At 38.8% G+C, this 16,778-nt stretch overlaps 1 protein-coding gene across 2 annotated transcripts in view; it reads left to right on the top strand.

The window, feature by feature from the left end:
* Positions 1-780: 780 nt before the first annotated feature.
* bean1 (brain expressed, associated with NEDD4, 1) overlaps positions 781-16,778 on the top strand; it is a 46,126-nt gene continuing 30,128 nt past the window's right edge. Inside the window, exons 1-2 of one of the 2 annotated variants that reach the window (XM_084948091.1) lie at positions 781-1,425; positions 8,546-8,665. In XM_084948091.1, coding sequence (XP_084804217.1) covers positions 8,641-8,665 — 25 coding nt within the window. In that variant the 5' untranslated portion in view covers positions 781-1,425; positions 8,546-8,640. Of the gene's footprint in view, positions 1,426-1,603; positions 1,701-8,545; positions 8,666-16,778 lie in introns of those variants that run through there. The other variant, XM_084948092.1, reaches the window with a different exon arrangement.

Raw genomic sequence — 16,778 nt, 5'->3', positions numbered from 1 at the left:
ACATCATTTTCATTTTTTTCATGGGTTTGTGCAAAATGATGCTACTAACATAGACGTATTTGAAAAACACATGCATGCTATACTTTAGCTTTCTTTTCTACAAACACAGAAGCTGCCCAAGGGAATGCACAGTCTGACCTCAAGATCTGTGATAAAGAAGCTCCCGTTACATCTAGGACTGAAGTAGAAACCTCCAGGCTGCAAGCTTTAAACACACTATGACATTTGCTGGATTTGTAATATTGATCGTTTCTTGGTGTGCAGGAGGTCCTGGGGGTTTAAATACAGGACAGGCCCCCATTTGTCAAAAACTAGCTTTGGGAAAGTGGCCAGCTGGAAATGGCAAGGGATGTAGTTTAGTTTTAATAAATGTATTTTATTAAACTTTAAAAAAATATATATGGGAAAGTCAGTAATTTCAGCAAGGCAGTGAGTGATTGTGAGCCATATGAGTTGCCAGGTTGTTCAAAGTGCAAACGCAGAAGCCTAATAGCAGGTTAACTAGCGGGGCATCATTTATAGGCTGGGTGGTCCAGGTGAGAAACATTAAATAATAACCTTAGAGTAATAGAGTAACCTCCATCAAACCTCCAAGATAAACCGAGTGTGGGCCACTGCGTGTTAGGGCATCATTAAAATATTAGCGTTCAAACTTTTTTTTAATGGTTTCAACAGTTTGCTTTCAGTTACTGATTATTTCATACATCCTAAATTAAATGCTATCCTAAATGTATCGGAGCGTAACTGCGCTTTGTTTTTGGTGAGGGATTTCCTGGCTGCCTGTCTTACTATTGGCATATGCCTGCCCTGGATGATGCGCTTCTCTTCCCAGGCATGACACACTTACTTGGCTGCAGAGCCACGGGACAGAAACACGGCGAGGAAGCAAGAGGACAGAGGCAGGCGAGGGAGGTGAGGATGCGGGTAAGAAAAGCGCGACAGATGACGATGATGATGGCGAGGACGGGGATGAAGATGAGAATGATGATGCTATCGACGAAGGAATGGTCGTAGAAGAAGCGGAAGAAGAAGAACGGAAAATAAAGCTCTGCGGGATCGAAGGATAGTAACAGTGGTGATGCTGATCGTGAGGCAGTTTGGATTGTGAGTACGGGACCGCAGAGGCGAGGATGCTCGGACGCTCGGAGCACCTGCTCGCTCAGTTTTGATCATTGTGCAGGGTAAAACCTCGGGTATCACCGAGAGTTTAACGAAGCGCTATTCTGAGGAGGTGGGCCAAGTCCCAGGAGAGAGAGAGCGAGAGAGAGAGAGAGAGAGAGAGCGAGAGAGAGCGAGCTCTCCGAGGACCTTTGGACTGAGTGCCGGTGATCCAGCAGGGATGTTGTTGTTCTGTTGTCAGTGATGTGAGGCGACATTAAGGAGCTGGTGAAAGGAATCCTGACACATATTCCTACATTTTTGCAGGTAAGCAGCAAATTGCTCTGTATCGCTTTCTGTGTCTCTCTCCTCATCCAAAAACTCTCTCTGTCTCTGGTGATCATATTGCTGCAAACACGTACACCCTTCTATGGAAAGATATAACACTAAATAGGGAGTTACAGGGAGGGGTGGTTGCAGTAAGTTCATGTTGACCTCCTCCTCACAGTATTTTGCCTCCCACGGAATAACATTATGTAATATTCCAGTAGGTGGACAGAGAGGAGATTAACAAGAATCTATAAAGTGTTAACTGGTGCCATGTAAGTACATTTATTTTATTACTTGCATGCATACTGCACTCGCACTCTAGAAACACATTGTATTAAAGTTACTGCATGCTTGATCATTTAAATTAAAAACATACACACAACACATAATATATCCTACAGCATGACTTGCAAACAAATGCTGTTCATAAATTGTCACATTAGTGGTTATAGTCTATAAATTGATGTATAGTAACTCTAATAGAATCTCACTGCTTAATTAGTGGCTTTTACTGCTATTTTAAGTAGTTTTGTTAATTATAATTTAAACTTTTACATGTGGGAGAGGGCTTTTGAACTGTTGAATTAATTGAAAAGTGTCCAAGTATTAATTCATATTGACGAGTTGTAACGTGAATATGAACAAATGCTGAATAAATGCATATTGTGAGTAAAATAATATATTTTCATACTCTACATTTATCTAACATCCACCACGCTGGCACATTATTGGTGAACTCTGTGACACAGGGGAGAAATAAAAGCGTAAATACAAAAAACACAAATTGTAGGAGGCAATTACATGTAAGGCAAATTTACTGTTGGGTACCACAAACACCGTAGGTCCCTATAGGAGTATTGTAGGCGTGTTGTAGTGATTTTTGGATAGGCTCATCTCTATCTCGCTTGCTCAGCTTTCCTCCCAGGCTTTCCTCCCACACACTTTAACTCCTTTGTTTCAGCAGTGGAGTACAGTAGCCTTACAACCCTGCAGTTACATTAAAACTAACAAAGAGGAATGCTGCAGCCCAATGTCACTTTATCCCTTAGATCAAATACTAGGTTGTGTAACAAATATTCGGGTCTATAAAAGAGGCATAGAAGAAGAAGTACAGATAGCATATAGGTCAACTTGATAAGAGAAATCAAAATAGCAAAGAATAAATGCTTAACAACTAGAGAATACAAAAAACATGAAATTCCCCAGACATGGTAAAAGTGTAGTTAGCTATGTCCTTGTGTTAAAAGACGTATTTCCAGTTTTATTATGTGTGACATTTTCGGTGACATGTGGGTTGACGGTTTGATCAAAAGAGACTTGCTGTGTCAGGGCTGCAGGCACTTCTTAGTGCTCAGAGTCCCCAGAGAATATTAAAGCTCTGCCATGGGTTATCTAAGTGGTGCCTGTCTCCACTCAGCTATGAAGGTCAATGCTGCAAAAAGCCCTTTGACTTTACTCTGACACATACACTGTAACTTTAAATAAAGTTGGAGTAAACACTGGTATTGAGAGATTTCTTAAAAATTTATTTATACATTTTTTTAAACTTATGACATCTCATGTTTGGTATTGTTATGCAGTGACCTTTCAGGTTAAATAGTTCAGTAAATGTGCCTGGAGGTGCAAATAGAACAAAGGAAGAACATGTGTTAACTTTAGGAAATTGATGTTTGCATGTTTGAATCCAAAGATTTAATGAGGATGTGGAAAAATGACAGAGCCTTGCAATTATCTTAAACCCCACTAATCTCTCTTTAATGAAGCAAAATATTATTTGTTAGTTGTGTGCACAAGTAATTTTACAGTGTCTTTCACAGTGGAATTAGATTAATTGATGCTCTTTATCTGCTTTCTATGCTACAAATTACACTAAATAATGTCACCATACGTCTTTAAAAATGTGATACATGAGGTCGCGTTGTATGTGATGTATTATTAAGACAACTCAGTGATTTTCCACAGAAGGGATCCTTTAATGCAGTAACAGGGTTAACGTAGATTAAGTGACAACCTTGAAACAAGCGATGAACACTGAGCTCCACGAGGACTGAACTTCCGATCCCCTCACTGTGGGGTTCAGTTCTGTGACCCACCCGTCACAGGAGCTGAACCCCTGGGCTTTAAAGGGTGGCATGGACACTCTAACCAAGGGTCCTGTCTGCCCAGCTCCAATCAGGAGTTGCTCTGAGATTGGTGCCATACCCAGGACTGACAGGTTGAATGGATGACAGGGTTGTGTGGGCCAAATAGACTGTCAGAGAGAGCTGTGAGGAGATGGATGAGAAGAGGGAGAATGGGACACCGAAAGAACATCAGAGAGAGGGAATACCAGAAAATAGAGATGGAGAAATGATGGAGTGCTGTTGTGGCTACAGGCAATACCTGATTCCCTCAATTTCTCTTTCTCTAACTGTTCCTGTCCCTCACCCTCACCCCCTTTTCTTTTCCTATCATCGCCTGCTTTTCTCTAATCTATGGGGTATTACAAGCTCTGCACAGTGTCTGGAGCTGTTTTGCTACAGAACGAGTGTAGCACCTTAGAAATGTGTGATAGCTACTGTGACAATGGGCCCTACTTTCTGTATAAAACCACTAAAATTGCTTATAAATTGTAAACTATTAGTTTTTAAAATTTAGGAAATAAAATACTGCTAACAACCAATGAAATGCTAAATGTTTATCAGTCATTGGTTGGTGTATGTTTTATGAATCATGTATTCTCACTCCCAGAACAGAAAATACAGTTATTAAGTCAAAGCTGCCTAAACACAAAGTTCTCTTTAGCATTAAGCCTGTGATGTCCGTGTTGCACCAATACCCAGCCCAGTAAGTCTGGTGTCCAAACCAAACCAGCTAGTAAAGGCACAAATAAACTAAAGTATCAAAAAAATCAAAATGGTAAGTATAACGAGACACAAGCTGCAGGTTTGCTTATCACCATCTTCTAAAATAGTATTGTAATTATTAATTTAAACCACTGACGGTGCATAAATGATGGGCGTAGGTTCTGGGTCTGAAAAGTGACGTGAGTATTTATTAACAAAGTTTTTAAACACCACTTTACAATAACTAAGCAGTTCATTACATACAAAATTATTTTTATTATTTAGTTCATATTAACAATTATACATCTATTCATCCATCTCCATCCATATCCTCCAGGTCAGTGTCGCAGAGGACCTGAGGCATAGCTTAGCTGTCGTGGAGCGAGAGGCAGGGAACACCACGGATAGAAGGAAACAAACAACCATGCATAGTCAGATTTACAGCCACGAGCAATTAAGAATCACTTAATCGAAAAATCATGTCTTTAAACTGTGGGAGGAAGCCTGAGTACTGAGAGAAAACCCAAGCAGGCACACAGAGAATAATATGCAAACTTCACATAGAAGCACTCGAGTCAGTCAGCTGTGAGGCAACAGTCATTTCAATTTACAACTGATAGTAATCGTTGTTATTGTCCCAAATGATGTTGATGTTATTATTACTATTATCATTATTAATTTTTTATTAGTAACCCTATTCTGTTATGCATGTAGTATTGCCACACTTTATTGCTTTGGCTGCTTAGAGAGAGAACAGTATTTAGTGTCATCAGTCAGTCTGCATGTTGTCATGTGTTGCAACATATGTGAAGCTCTGGAGAATTGTGGTATAGTAGATGAGTTTCTGTGTTTGATTACAAAATCTAAAGGATATAAATACTATTTCCCACTCTGCTTGTCCAGTTAGGGTTTTCACAAGCCTTTCATCTCCAACAAACTCTCTCTAAGGACATTTACATGGAATGTTGAGAAATTGGCAGTTGTTATGTGTTGGCAACTACGTAGAGCTCAGCTCTGTGAAGAAATGACATTATTCCTATTTTGAAATTTACAGCTATAAAAACTGAATATCTAGTGCATTTTTTCCTTTTGTGTGCATTCTATTTAATAAGGGGTGTCAGATTCACTTTAGTTCATTGGCCACATAGAGCCAAGTTTGATCCCAAGAGGGCCAGGCCACTGAAACCATTGCATAATAATCCACAAAAAAATACCAAAGAAATGAAAAGAAAACACCTAAATCACAATAATGAACAGTCCATTTACAAAACAAATAACAGGCAACTCGAATTGTTTTTGTCTTAAGCAAAATACATGAAATTTCCATAATATCTCAGCAATGTCACTGAAGGTAAATATAACTGTGCCAGCACCAGCTCTCTCTATGCTTTGTGGTCTGGCATGACATTGGTTATGTCACTGTCTGTAAGAAACCAGTTAAAGAAAAAAAATAGTGAACTAGTAGTAGTTCAGAAAATTTGTCACAAGTCCTTCTGTGCAGTTTTGTGTTTTAAAAACAAATCCAGCCAGGCTGGCCCATAAAATCTGGCCCATAAAGTGGATTAAATAATCCGGTCCATTTTCCCACTGAAGTAACTTGTGTGTAAATATAATGCTGTTTGTGTGGGGGTAGTATTTGTTTTTGTCTTTGTAGCTGTTGTGATGTGATGAGCCATTTTCTTTGCTTCCCTTGTTTTCCTTTAAAAGCTATATATTTCTGTGTGCTTAGAGCTTTTAAACTTTTACATATAACATTTTATATATGTAATAAAAAATAAAGTGCATCTTCAAAATTTTCACTTTAAAGATGTGCATTGCTGTTGTATCTGTAATAGAGCTTCGTGTAAAGTGAATTCAAACATAACTATATACATACAATTATATTTTGGGGCCAAAGTACTTACATGTTGACAAAAAAACAAAAGTAATCTTTACTTTCTGCTGTCTTAATTTGGTACTGAATAATTTAAAGGATTTATTTCAAAGCACTTTTATGGAAATGCTTGATGGTAGATTGCAAGTTCCTTTCAGCTGTTTGATTTGGGAAATTATAATCAAAAATAAAAAGGTATGGGTGAATTAAACTTGTAAAATGCAGTAAAAGGACAAGGCATGTGCTGCTTTGTTGTCTTGTTAAAGGCTGACAGCTAACACAAAAATCCAAGCACTGCAGCATCCATCTATTTTCTTCCACTTATCAAATTCAGGGTCACGGGGGGGATGGAGCCTATCCCAGCTGTCATGGAGGAGAGACAGAGTACACCATAGGCAGGTTACCAACATATCACAGGGCTAACAGAAAACCTTCCACAGCTTCACCCAATTTTTAATCGCCAATTAACTTAACGCCCACCTCATTCGACTTGGAAGGAAGCCAGAGGGAGAACACGGAAACACGGATTGGAACCTAGTATCTTCTTCCTGTGAGGTGACAGTGTTAACCACTGAACCACCATGCTGCCCACAGTGTAACATGTTACTACAAAAAAGGCAAAAAAGCAGACAAAGCTACACTAAACTAAAATCTTCACTTAATTTAATTGAAATTTAGTGTGCTTTATCAATAGACAGACCCCCCTTAATTTAGTTCACTCATCCCTCTAAGCAGTTCCTCTCTTAGCTTCAGCTCATCCTATTGAATGTTTGTTTGGGATTGAGAGTTCTGCTCTCTCTCACACACGTACACACACATAAACATAGTCCAGGACAAGACTGGAGTGAGAACAACTCTCTATGAATGCGTGAGAGAGGAGAGATCGTTCCGTCTAGCTGCCAGAGTGTGTTGTCCGTAATATTGGTCTGTGTGTGCAGGGACAGTTATATAATAACAATGCAGAAAGCATCACAGGTTCATGAGTCACAAACACACACACACACATGCAGGCTCCTAACACTCTCACTGCGAACAGGAAGTGAGGCATTACAATCTTCCACGTGTTCACGATTTATCAGAATCAGAACAAATTGTAGCGTGACATATTATCACTTTGACTTGACAAAGACAATGTGTTTGACAGCACGGGATGTGTTTACCAAACTCAACTCTGTCTGTAATGACCTTTTCCAATTTCTGTATCTGAATGCATGATACAGACCTACGTCTCCACTGCTTCACAGCAGCTGTTCATGATTTTTGAGAGAGATGTTCACAATTAAACAAGCCTGTTGGATGTGTAAAAATAGAGATCCTCCCTCATCGGATGGCATGCAATACATCTCCGTGTTCCAAAACAAGAAGCCTGACCCTCAATAATACTTTTCTTGATGAATAAAAGGTTTTAAAAATGGCTGTGTCATTAATGTCAATAGTGAGTCAGTGGAGCGATGTGATGAATAAGAGAAGTCGACATGTAATGAAACGGAGGAAGTGCCTCTATTGATGAATGCAAAATTTATGCCTGAGGTAAAAGCAGCCTAAGCAACACTAATACATTTTCTGAAATGTGAAAAACATTAGTTTAGTTGTGGTGAAAATAAATGGAAAAAGTAAATATAACAAAGAAAGCTTCAAGCTGGCATCTTGGTGTTTGTTCCTGAAAATAAATTAGCAATACAAGGCTTTATGAGGAGGAATAAGCATAATCATTTTACAGAGAGACTGCTCTAAAGTTAAGCAAATCAGAGAAAGTTTTATCCACAGGTTTCTTCTTGCTTTCAGATTTTTCAAAGGGTCTTTATCAGTCGTACTTACAAAAATTATACTTTTGATACTAACGTGTTTTCCTGGCATCATTGTTATTTTGCATAGCTGTTGTACAACTACAGTAGAAGAGTTAAAGCCTCCAGTATACAGCATTACAAGTATTAGATCCTTGTAGTAAATTACTAGTATTTGCCTTTATGTGGTGTGTGGTTCAGCTATTGATTGGAACGCTTCAACCCTTTGGCCATGTTCCGGAAAGAGCAATAAAGACACACACACACATTCAAATGTACACATAGATACACTCAAAGGATGGTGTGGGTGGCCACTTGACTGCCTCACAGACAGACAAATACACCTGCACACACACACAGACACACACACACACACACACACACACGTGGCCTAGAGCTTTCTAAACAGCCGAGCTCGGAGGTTGCAATTCGCACATCACTCTTTGCTCCCTCCCTTTCTTCCTCCCTCTCTCAGTAAAGCAACACAGCATCTCTCACGTTCTTTCATTTATTTCTCATTGGCCATCCACCCGCCTGCTGTTTGTTTTCTTTCCCTGCCCTCTTTAGGCTCACACCACACATTTTTTTCTCACTAATGTGCTGACCTTCCCATTGTTCTCTGTCTGTCTTTGTAGTTACATGTATAGCAGCACTGTGTCATACAGACCAGTAGAAGTTGGCTTCCTGCCTGTTGAGATGTGCCAATAGGAAACACTTTGAACAGGGGTTCATGCTGATGAAATTGATCTGCTCAGGTAAGGAACAAGTATGGCATATTGATATTCAAAAGCCTGTAAATGAACAATTGTAAGGTCAAACTGCATCTATGGGACTTCATTCAAAAGGTGAAAATTTATTCTTTTATGGAATATTTTCTAGAAATTGTCTTGTTTAGCATGCAGCTAAAACACAGCCTAACCCAAACCTGGTCACATGCAGTCTGGAGCACAGTGTGTGAAAAAAACACATATAACATAAATTGTCTTTAACAATGCTATTGATCAGTTTTACTCTAAATTAATCAAGAAAAAGGCAAAAGTTATTATGTCGTGCTGGTACCTGACATAATGAGATTTGTTTTTGTTATTGAGGTAATCCTTTGTTTATTTTTAGTTGGATTACAGGTTGGGCTTTTAAACCCCAGAGAACGAGTTAGACATATTTATAGAAGCTCCCCATCTCAATAAAAGATGAATCGCTGTCTTATGCAACAACTCCTGACCACAATGAAGACAGGATGGAGATGGAAGGACAGAGGAACAGATGGATAGATAGATGGAGAAGCAGATGGATTGCTGGATGCATGGACAGATGCATGACTCTTGCAGATGTGTTTTTTTCTGTCAAGGTTGCCCTTCGAGAAAAGGATCCATCCTTCTTCACTCCTGTAAATTTCTCTAGTTTCCTCTAGAATATGACTCTGTTCCTTTATCAGTTTCTCTTTCCCTCTATTCACCACTCTTTTGCTCACACCTTTAATATCGCCGTCATTCTCTCCTTTTGACTCTCTCCCACTTTCTCGTTCTCCTCTCTGATCTATTATTCACATCCCTCTCTGACTCTTCTCTTTCTCCCTTGACACCTGAAATCTCTCCATCCCCTTCAGGGTGTTTAGGCCTCCACCGACAGTGCTTCCCTCCCAGGAAAAGAAATAGAATGATGAATAAAAGAACAGAGCAAAGAGATAGATAAAAAGCTTTGGTATGGGTGGCTCTATCGATATGCCAAGGTATTTCTTCCAGGCTGAGCTGGTAGCATTCAGACAGAGCTGAAAAGGAGAGCATTTGCAATGTTGCTGCAGTTTTCAACACAGAACTGTTTATAATGTTTATAATATCCAGCATTAGTGAGCTTAAATGCAATATTAACTGCAGTGTTTTTCAATATTTGACCGAATTTCAAAGCATGTTGTGAAATTTTTTCATTGAGCTCTCAGTGTCACTGCATTTGGTTGTTTTGAGGCTGACACATGGCAGCAGTTTATCCCTGAGCTTCATTGCAGCTGTGCCCCTGAGAAGGGCATGCATTTCCCAGCTGCCAGTAAAAACATCCACATCTGTCTTCTTTTTCTTGAAGACAGGAAAATGCAGTCAGTGAAGATATTCATGGGGTAAATATATGATTTATTCAGACACTCTTCCACCTTCAGCATGTCCATAAATTCGTTGTGTAGATGTCATAATAAGGTGTTAATGGGTGTATTTTAACCCAAACCAAAACCAAGTACTGAATGAGTACTGAAGCTGAATGCTGACACTCAAACTCATGTTACAACTGAGTGCTTTAAGTCACTGTCACCAGTCTCCAAAGGTGGAGTTTTGTTGCTATATTAAACTGAACACCAACTCTAACTTCCATTCAATGCAGTAAAACAACCAAAATTCAACTAAGATTAGGTAATAAAGGACTCCTTGTGGGAAGAGGATGACACCAAATTGAAAGCAAATGAAAATGGCTATTCAATGAGCTGAAAGTATTCAAAATGATAAATGTTAAGAACATTAACTGCTAATGATCATATAATAAACGGCCATCTATTGAAATGTATCATAAGGTATAATAATGAAATAGTTAATGGTCTTGAACTGTAAAGATGTAACAATGTCATAAAGGTTATTTGAACAATTAAGAGAATTTATGTTCTAGTGAACACTTATATTGTCTAAGTATTAAGTGAAAAAGTCCGTGCAGGAGATAAAAGCTAAACATAATCTACATATAAGATCAATGGCATGCTTGTGTGTCAGATGAAGGCAGATCTGAAATAGAATCTTCTTCCGTTCCTCCTCACTGCACACATCGTCTATCCGCGCTTGCCATATCCCGCCACCAAACCATCAATCATCACATTCCCATGCTTTATGGTAATAGGAGGAAAAACTGCATTTAACGGCATTTTACCTTCTACCTCACCTACCTATCTCTCTTTGTCCCTCCATCCATCCATCTGTCTGAGCTCTCATCCAATCCAGACACAGTATGAGGTTGTTTATTTAAATCTATTTAAATGGTTATGAGGCGTGGGCATATACAGGGATATTTCACGGCCCGGCAGGTCAGCAAGTATCAAAGCTGTTCCAGCTCACTAACCCCTGATCTCAGGGCCCATAGACATTTAGTACATACCACAGGTGGTCAAAGTTATGTCTATAAGTGATTGTGTATGAGAAATAATTCTATCTATCTATCTATCTATCTATCTATCTATCTATCTATCTATCTATCTATCACCACCTGAAGAAATGAGCGACAGAAGTGATGAATCATGGCTGAAATTAAAAGGAGAGAAACAACTGCTTCTCTTCTAAGATTAAAAGGCCAAACTGGATGAGGTGTCTTGGAACGGTTTAAAGAATAAGAAAAAAGAGAAAGTGCAAGGGAGGGGAGAGGAAGGAGAAGTGAAGGGTAAATGTCTTTGCTAATGTCTTTGGTGCCAATATTGACTAACACTGGCTCCCTCTGACTTTAGTACACTCACTGCATCCTCTTCAGATCGTTAGCTCTGTCATTAGAAAATGGACCTATTGGCTCAGTTGTTCATTGTCATCACATTGGATGGACGGACGGATGGCTGGACGGACGGATGGATGGCCAAACATCACATTTTCTTAATGGAAATATGAGCTTCTGAGATTTAAATTCAGTGTCAATGTTCAGTGAGAACTAATTATTTATTATTTTCAAGGCTACTTCCTGACAGGGTGGACTGTGTAACAGTGAAATGTCAATTAACCAAATTTGGAACAGGTGGGACAGTTAAGAAAAAAAAAATCCATCCATTCAACTTTCAACTTCCATCTTCTGAAAGATAGAGGTGGATAATCAAGCCAAACATTAGAATACATTCAAAAATGGTTAACAGTGTCATATGTAAAATTAGCTAGATGTGTAAAGATTACTTAGATAGTCAAAGGCAGAGGATGTTACTCATCTAATTCCTCACAACAGTCAATTGTATCGATTGATGGAATTAATGATTGGTGGTTCATAATACAATTTCATACCACACCATCATGTTATGTAACATCTTGATCCATGGAAATGTTAGTATAAGTCTATGACTGAGTCCAGACGGGAAAGGGGGTGCAGGTGCTGTTTTAACGCAATTTAAAACATTGCTTTTCATCCCCTCCCTTAAATTTTTTTTTTATCATCTTATCCCTCTCCACCCTTTTCTGGCTTATATCCCCTGCACAGCACTTCTGACAAAGAAGGAAAAAAGAGAAAGACCTAAAAGGGCAAAGCAACACAAGGATTTACACACTGAAACCCAAAGAGAGACTGAGACAGCATGTGAGGGGAAAAGGGTCAGGGAAAGAAAGACATCAGTCTTCTAATTCAAAGGGAAGGTGTCTGTCTGAAATGGAATTCTGTAATATGATGTTACGGCTTTTTTGGTTTTTTATTTATGAGACTGCTCCAGTTGGCCCTGTGCACTCAGCACTTGCTGGACTTGGTATAATCGTACTTTAGTGACCTGACAGAAAGACAGAAACGCATTTACTGCAATTCAATATAAGTACAGGATATCAGATACAGTACAAGTTGCGAGAAACAGACAGATTTAGATGTAATAGATAGAATACAGTTGCAAAAGAAAAAAACGTTATAGATTTCAACACCATTTCCAAACAACTCCAAGTTGAATTTTCATCTAACCTTATGAGTGTTGTTCGCAGAGGCTAAAAATTGCCCAGCTGGGCATGTGGCCGCCTGTCAAACTCTCAGTGGACACTTCTGCCTCTGCTTCTTTCTTTTTAAAATGTCAGAACAATTTCTCAGCTTTTATCTGTTCAGTCAGGCTTTAAAGGCGATAATGTTGTTATGGAGATAATTGTGTAACAGAAAAGTCATCACACAACTGTTAAAAAGTCATTTTTTGGAACTTGCAATGATGACCACTTTTTTTCAGTCAACCGAAGAGTTTATTATTGGCAGGTTTCAACAGTGTTACTAATGAAGGTAAAAATATCAACTGAAAGTTTTATAACAAAATTCTTACATCAAATTTTCAAATCTACTCTATCAGATAAACTTATCAAATAAAAATAATAAGAAGAATAAAACATAGATACATTAACTATTATATACATAGTGCCTTTCTACTCTGATCACATTCAGACATTGACAGAGCTTTATAAGTATTCTCTGCCTATAATGCACAGTTTCAAACTCTGCATGGGGGTTTAATCGGATTGGGAGCAATTTGGGCGATCGGTATGTTGCCCAAGGACACTGACATGTGGACTGGAGGAGCTGGAGATCGAACTACCGACCTTCCAACTGGCTCTGCCTCCTGAGCCACAGCTGTTGTTTTTGACTTCATGGTGTTTTGGCTTTCATACAAGTCATGAAGTTGGATGGATGACTGGTAATATAAGCAGAACAGGAGTTTTAAAAAGTAATTGTTTTAGTCCACGTGACCTGACTTTCTTGCACCTTGTATCTTAGCTGTACTACACGCTTGCTTTAAACAGGTTTTTAGTTTGTAATGTGTTCCTGTTAGAAGAGTTATTTTGAGTCATTTTTGAGTGTGCTACTGAAGCACAAATGCTCCCAAAATGCAATGCACAAAATAAATGTAGCATCTTTTTAAATTAAAAAAAAAATGTAAGTTGTAGTGAAACAGTTCCACAAAGTATTCAATCTTAAAATCTCTTTGTTCAGTTTTTATCACCAGCAGCTTTCAAAATCTGAAGTTTCTTTTTCAGTTGGTCTACTTACTAAAGAGGTTTAGTGATGCTGGTGTTCGCCCCAGCATGCATCCCAGGGTGCCTTTTCAGAGACACAGCAGAAATGGATGAAAGCAGACAGTGATGGACACTCTCAAGCGAGTAAGGGTGTACTGCCATCTTGTCAGCTGCTTAGAGCAACAATGTGGAACCACAAGAGAACAGAAGTGGGGTAAGCAGGTGCAGCTGTCACCTCACAGTCAAGTGCGATAGGATAAGGCACCTGTCACTCAAGAAGAAACAGCCCTGCAGAAACTCTAACCAGTTCAACTGAGGTGTTTTGTGTGAAGTGACAGTGCTCTAAAATGTAAGAAGGGTAACAGTAAAATGTTATCCTTTATCCTTTATGCTCAAGGCTTTTTTCCACTTGGTAAGGCAAAGGGGACTGGAGGTGTTATGTTGTGACTTGTGGAAGGACTCAGCGACCGGAAATTAGTCACTTAATCTACAAATGCATCTGAGCTTCACAATCTCTTGTGAGAAAACACTTTATTTTAGTGAATTTTCCCACATGACTTTAGTGAAAATGGTCAAGGGTGCACATGGGAACACACAGCAGACAGTATGGTGTGTTTACTCTGTGTGTGTGTGTGTGTGTGTGTGTGTGTGTGTGTGTGTGTGTGTGTGTGTGTGTGTGTGTGTGTGTGTGTACAAACATGCTATTTTTTGCAGTCTTGATTTACAGTACCAATCATAGCTGGATATAAAGTGCTCCCTGAATTCCTATGGCTCATTTTCCAGTCTGTACTAGCTCCATCCTGCTCACTGAGCAATCATAATTTCCTGTTATTATAAATCAAAACTGGATTTCCAGGGATGACTGACCAATCACAAAAAGTATATACTGCAATCAGTGGTAGGATTTATTCAGTGTTGTGCACACCACTGAGATACCACAGTCTGACTATGTGGTTCATATGTGCATGAAAGAATATTAATACATATTTCTGTTCCTCTGCACATTGACACAACTAGTTCACAGGACACCCAGTAAACCTCCCAGGTCTCTGATGCACCTGCTCATTAAAAACTTTCCCTTCCTGGTTCTTGCCAAATCAACACCGCCAACAGCTGCAAGTACATTTTACTTTGAACTAACTAACTAAGTGGACCAGTGAAGGATTTTGTTTGTCTTATTATGCTTGTGTTCAGCACGATGGTAGCCTATTTGCTTCTACAACCAATGGACACAAATAGTTGGCTATAGTTACCTTGTAACAACCCTTTGAGCACTCACATTTGCGTGTTATAACCAATCAGCATGTTCTAGGACTGAAAAATGAAGCCAATGTGAAAGCACCAGAAACCACAGATCCCCGCAGACACTTATGTTGAAATCCCTAATTTTAGCTATAAAAACCTGTCATATGCTTATGGTTCCCCATTCATAACAACTGCAAGTTTTATCAGGTTTAAAGTTCAGTGTGTGCAGTGTGTGTAGCTATAGTTTGTGCTCTAGTTTTGCTTAGTGACATACTAGTATTCTATTAGTCTTTTAGCACCTGCACCCTGACATTAACTAATTCTGCTCTTGTGTCCAAGACAGTAACTTCTAGCTCCAAAAACCAACAACATAGCAGGCAAAACACTAAATTTGAGGGTTATGAAGCCTAGAAACCACTGGCTGATGTCACCATGACTATGTCCTTGTTTTCAGAAACTATGTCTGGCTATAATCTGTATTAATTAGCTAATTAAATTATGTTTCGGAGTTTGGATAATCTTTGCTAATTGCCTATCACCAATATAGAGAGTGGCACCAGTCTTACGTCATTATATCCACATTATAATTAGCATGGAATTGACCTAATTTGACAGCTGTAAGTATTTATTTCCTCCTAGATTAAATAACAAGTAAGCCAAAATACAATAAGAATTAAAAATTCTAATTTGATGCCAAGTGTGAACCTCGGTATGCTTCAGACTCATTCTTCATCATGTAAATGCTAACAAAGCAGATATAGTATTTCGGCTAGTTTGACAATGCTACACTGATAACCTAAATCCTCTGACAGATTATTTTTTACAATTCATGATTGATAATATCATCTAAATTATCTGGTTAGTGTGCCAGCAGTTGTTTATGGAGATAAGCAATCCAAACAAGCGATTAACGCAACAATAAAGGATGGTAGCAGATGAATGAATTAGAAAAGAGGTTGATGATTAAATGAGGGGAAAGCAGGAATATGGGCCAGCAGGGTGTGATAATATGTCTCTCTGTCATCTATCTCACATGGGAGGGCGAGAGACAGAGAGCGATTAAGGGGATGTATGATGTATTCTGACCCATATTTTCACACACAGCATGTTTTGTGACCCACATACTACCTCGTCCAATTACACATCTAAATGTTATACTAACATGTGTGTGACTAACTGCTTTCTGTGCGTTATCAAGAATGAACGCACAGTTGTACCTAGAATATGAAGCTTTTAAAGCTGGTTAACCTACATTCTGTTATGTTCTGTGGTTTGCTTTCAAAAGATCCTGGCAGCTCACTTGATAGTGGATAATATATTTTATTTTATTACATTTCAATGTTGCACTTCAGAAGTTTTACATTTATATTACATGATAACATCAGAGAGCAATCTGATCATTTTTATACTTACCAATGATTGTACAACCTTTCTTGGGAATAGTTGTAGTAGTTGTATAGACCCTAATATGCATCGCTATAGCTTAATATGAATAGATCACAAGCCCATGGGCAAGTGATTTAAAACATCACTATTCCTCACACTGCAGGAATAAGCCCTGCCGAGTTGTTTGTGCTTGTTTCTTGTTCATAAGACATTGGCCTACATTTTTGCTGAATCAGCGTTGTGTAGCCAAGTCATCACTCAGTTTATGCTACTGTAGTTGTCCATCATCTTGATGACGTTCATCAGGATGACGTGTGTAAAGCTTGCATAAAGCTTTGTGAAAAGAAACAAATCCTCAGTATATGATAAATGAAAAATGCCTTAAACAGGCATCACCCTCATCCATCTTCCTGAGTCGCTTAAAGCATGCATTTATGTTTTTTCTTTTTTACTCTTTTCTTGCTTTTACCATTATTTTTCACTTTCTTGCATCTGTGAATACAGACATAACCAGCCAGCCCACAATAAATAAGCTTATACACAGGGG

Source organism: Perissodus microlepis, chromosome 13, assembly GCF_051167445.1.
Source record: "Perissodus microlepis isolate ML-2025 ecotype Zambia chromosome 13, ASM5116744v1, whole genome shotgun sequence".
NCBI lineage: Eukaryota > Metazoa > Chordata > Actinopteri > Cichliformes > Cichlidae > Perissodus > Perissodus microlepis.
This window is presented reverse-complemented; position numbering and strand designations above follow the sequence as displayed.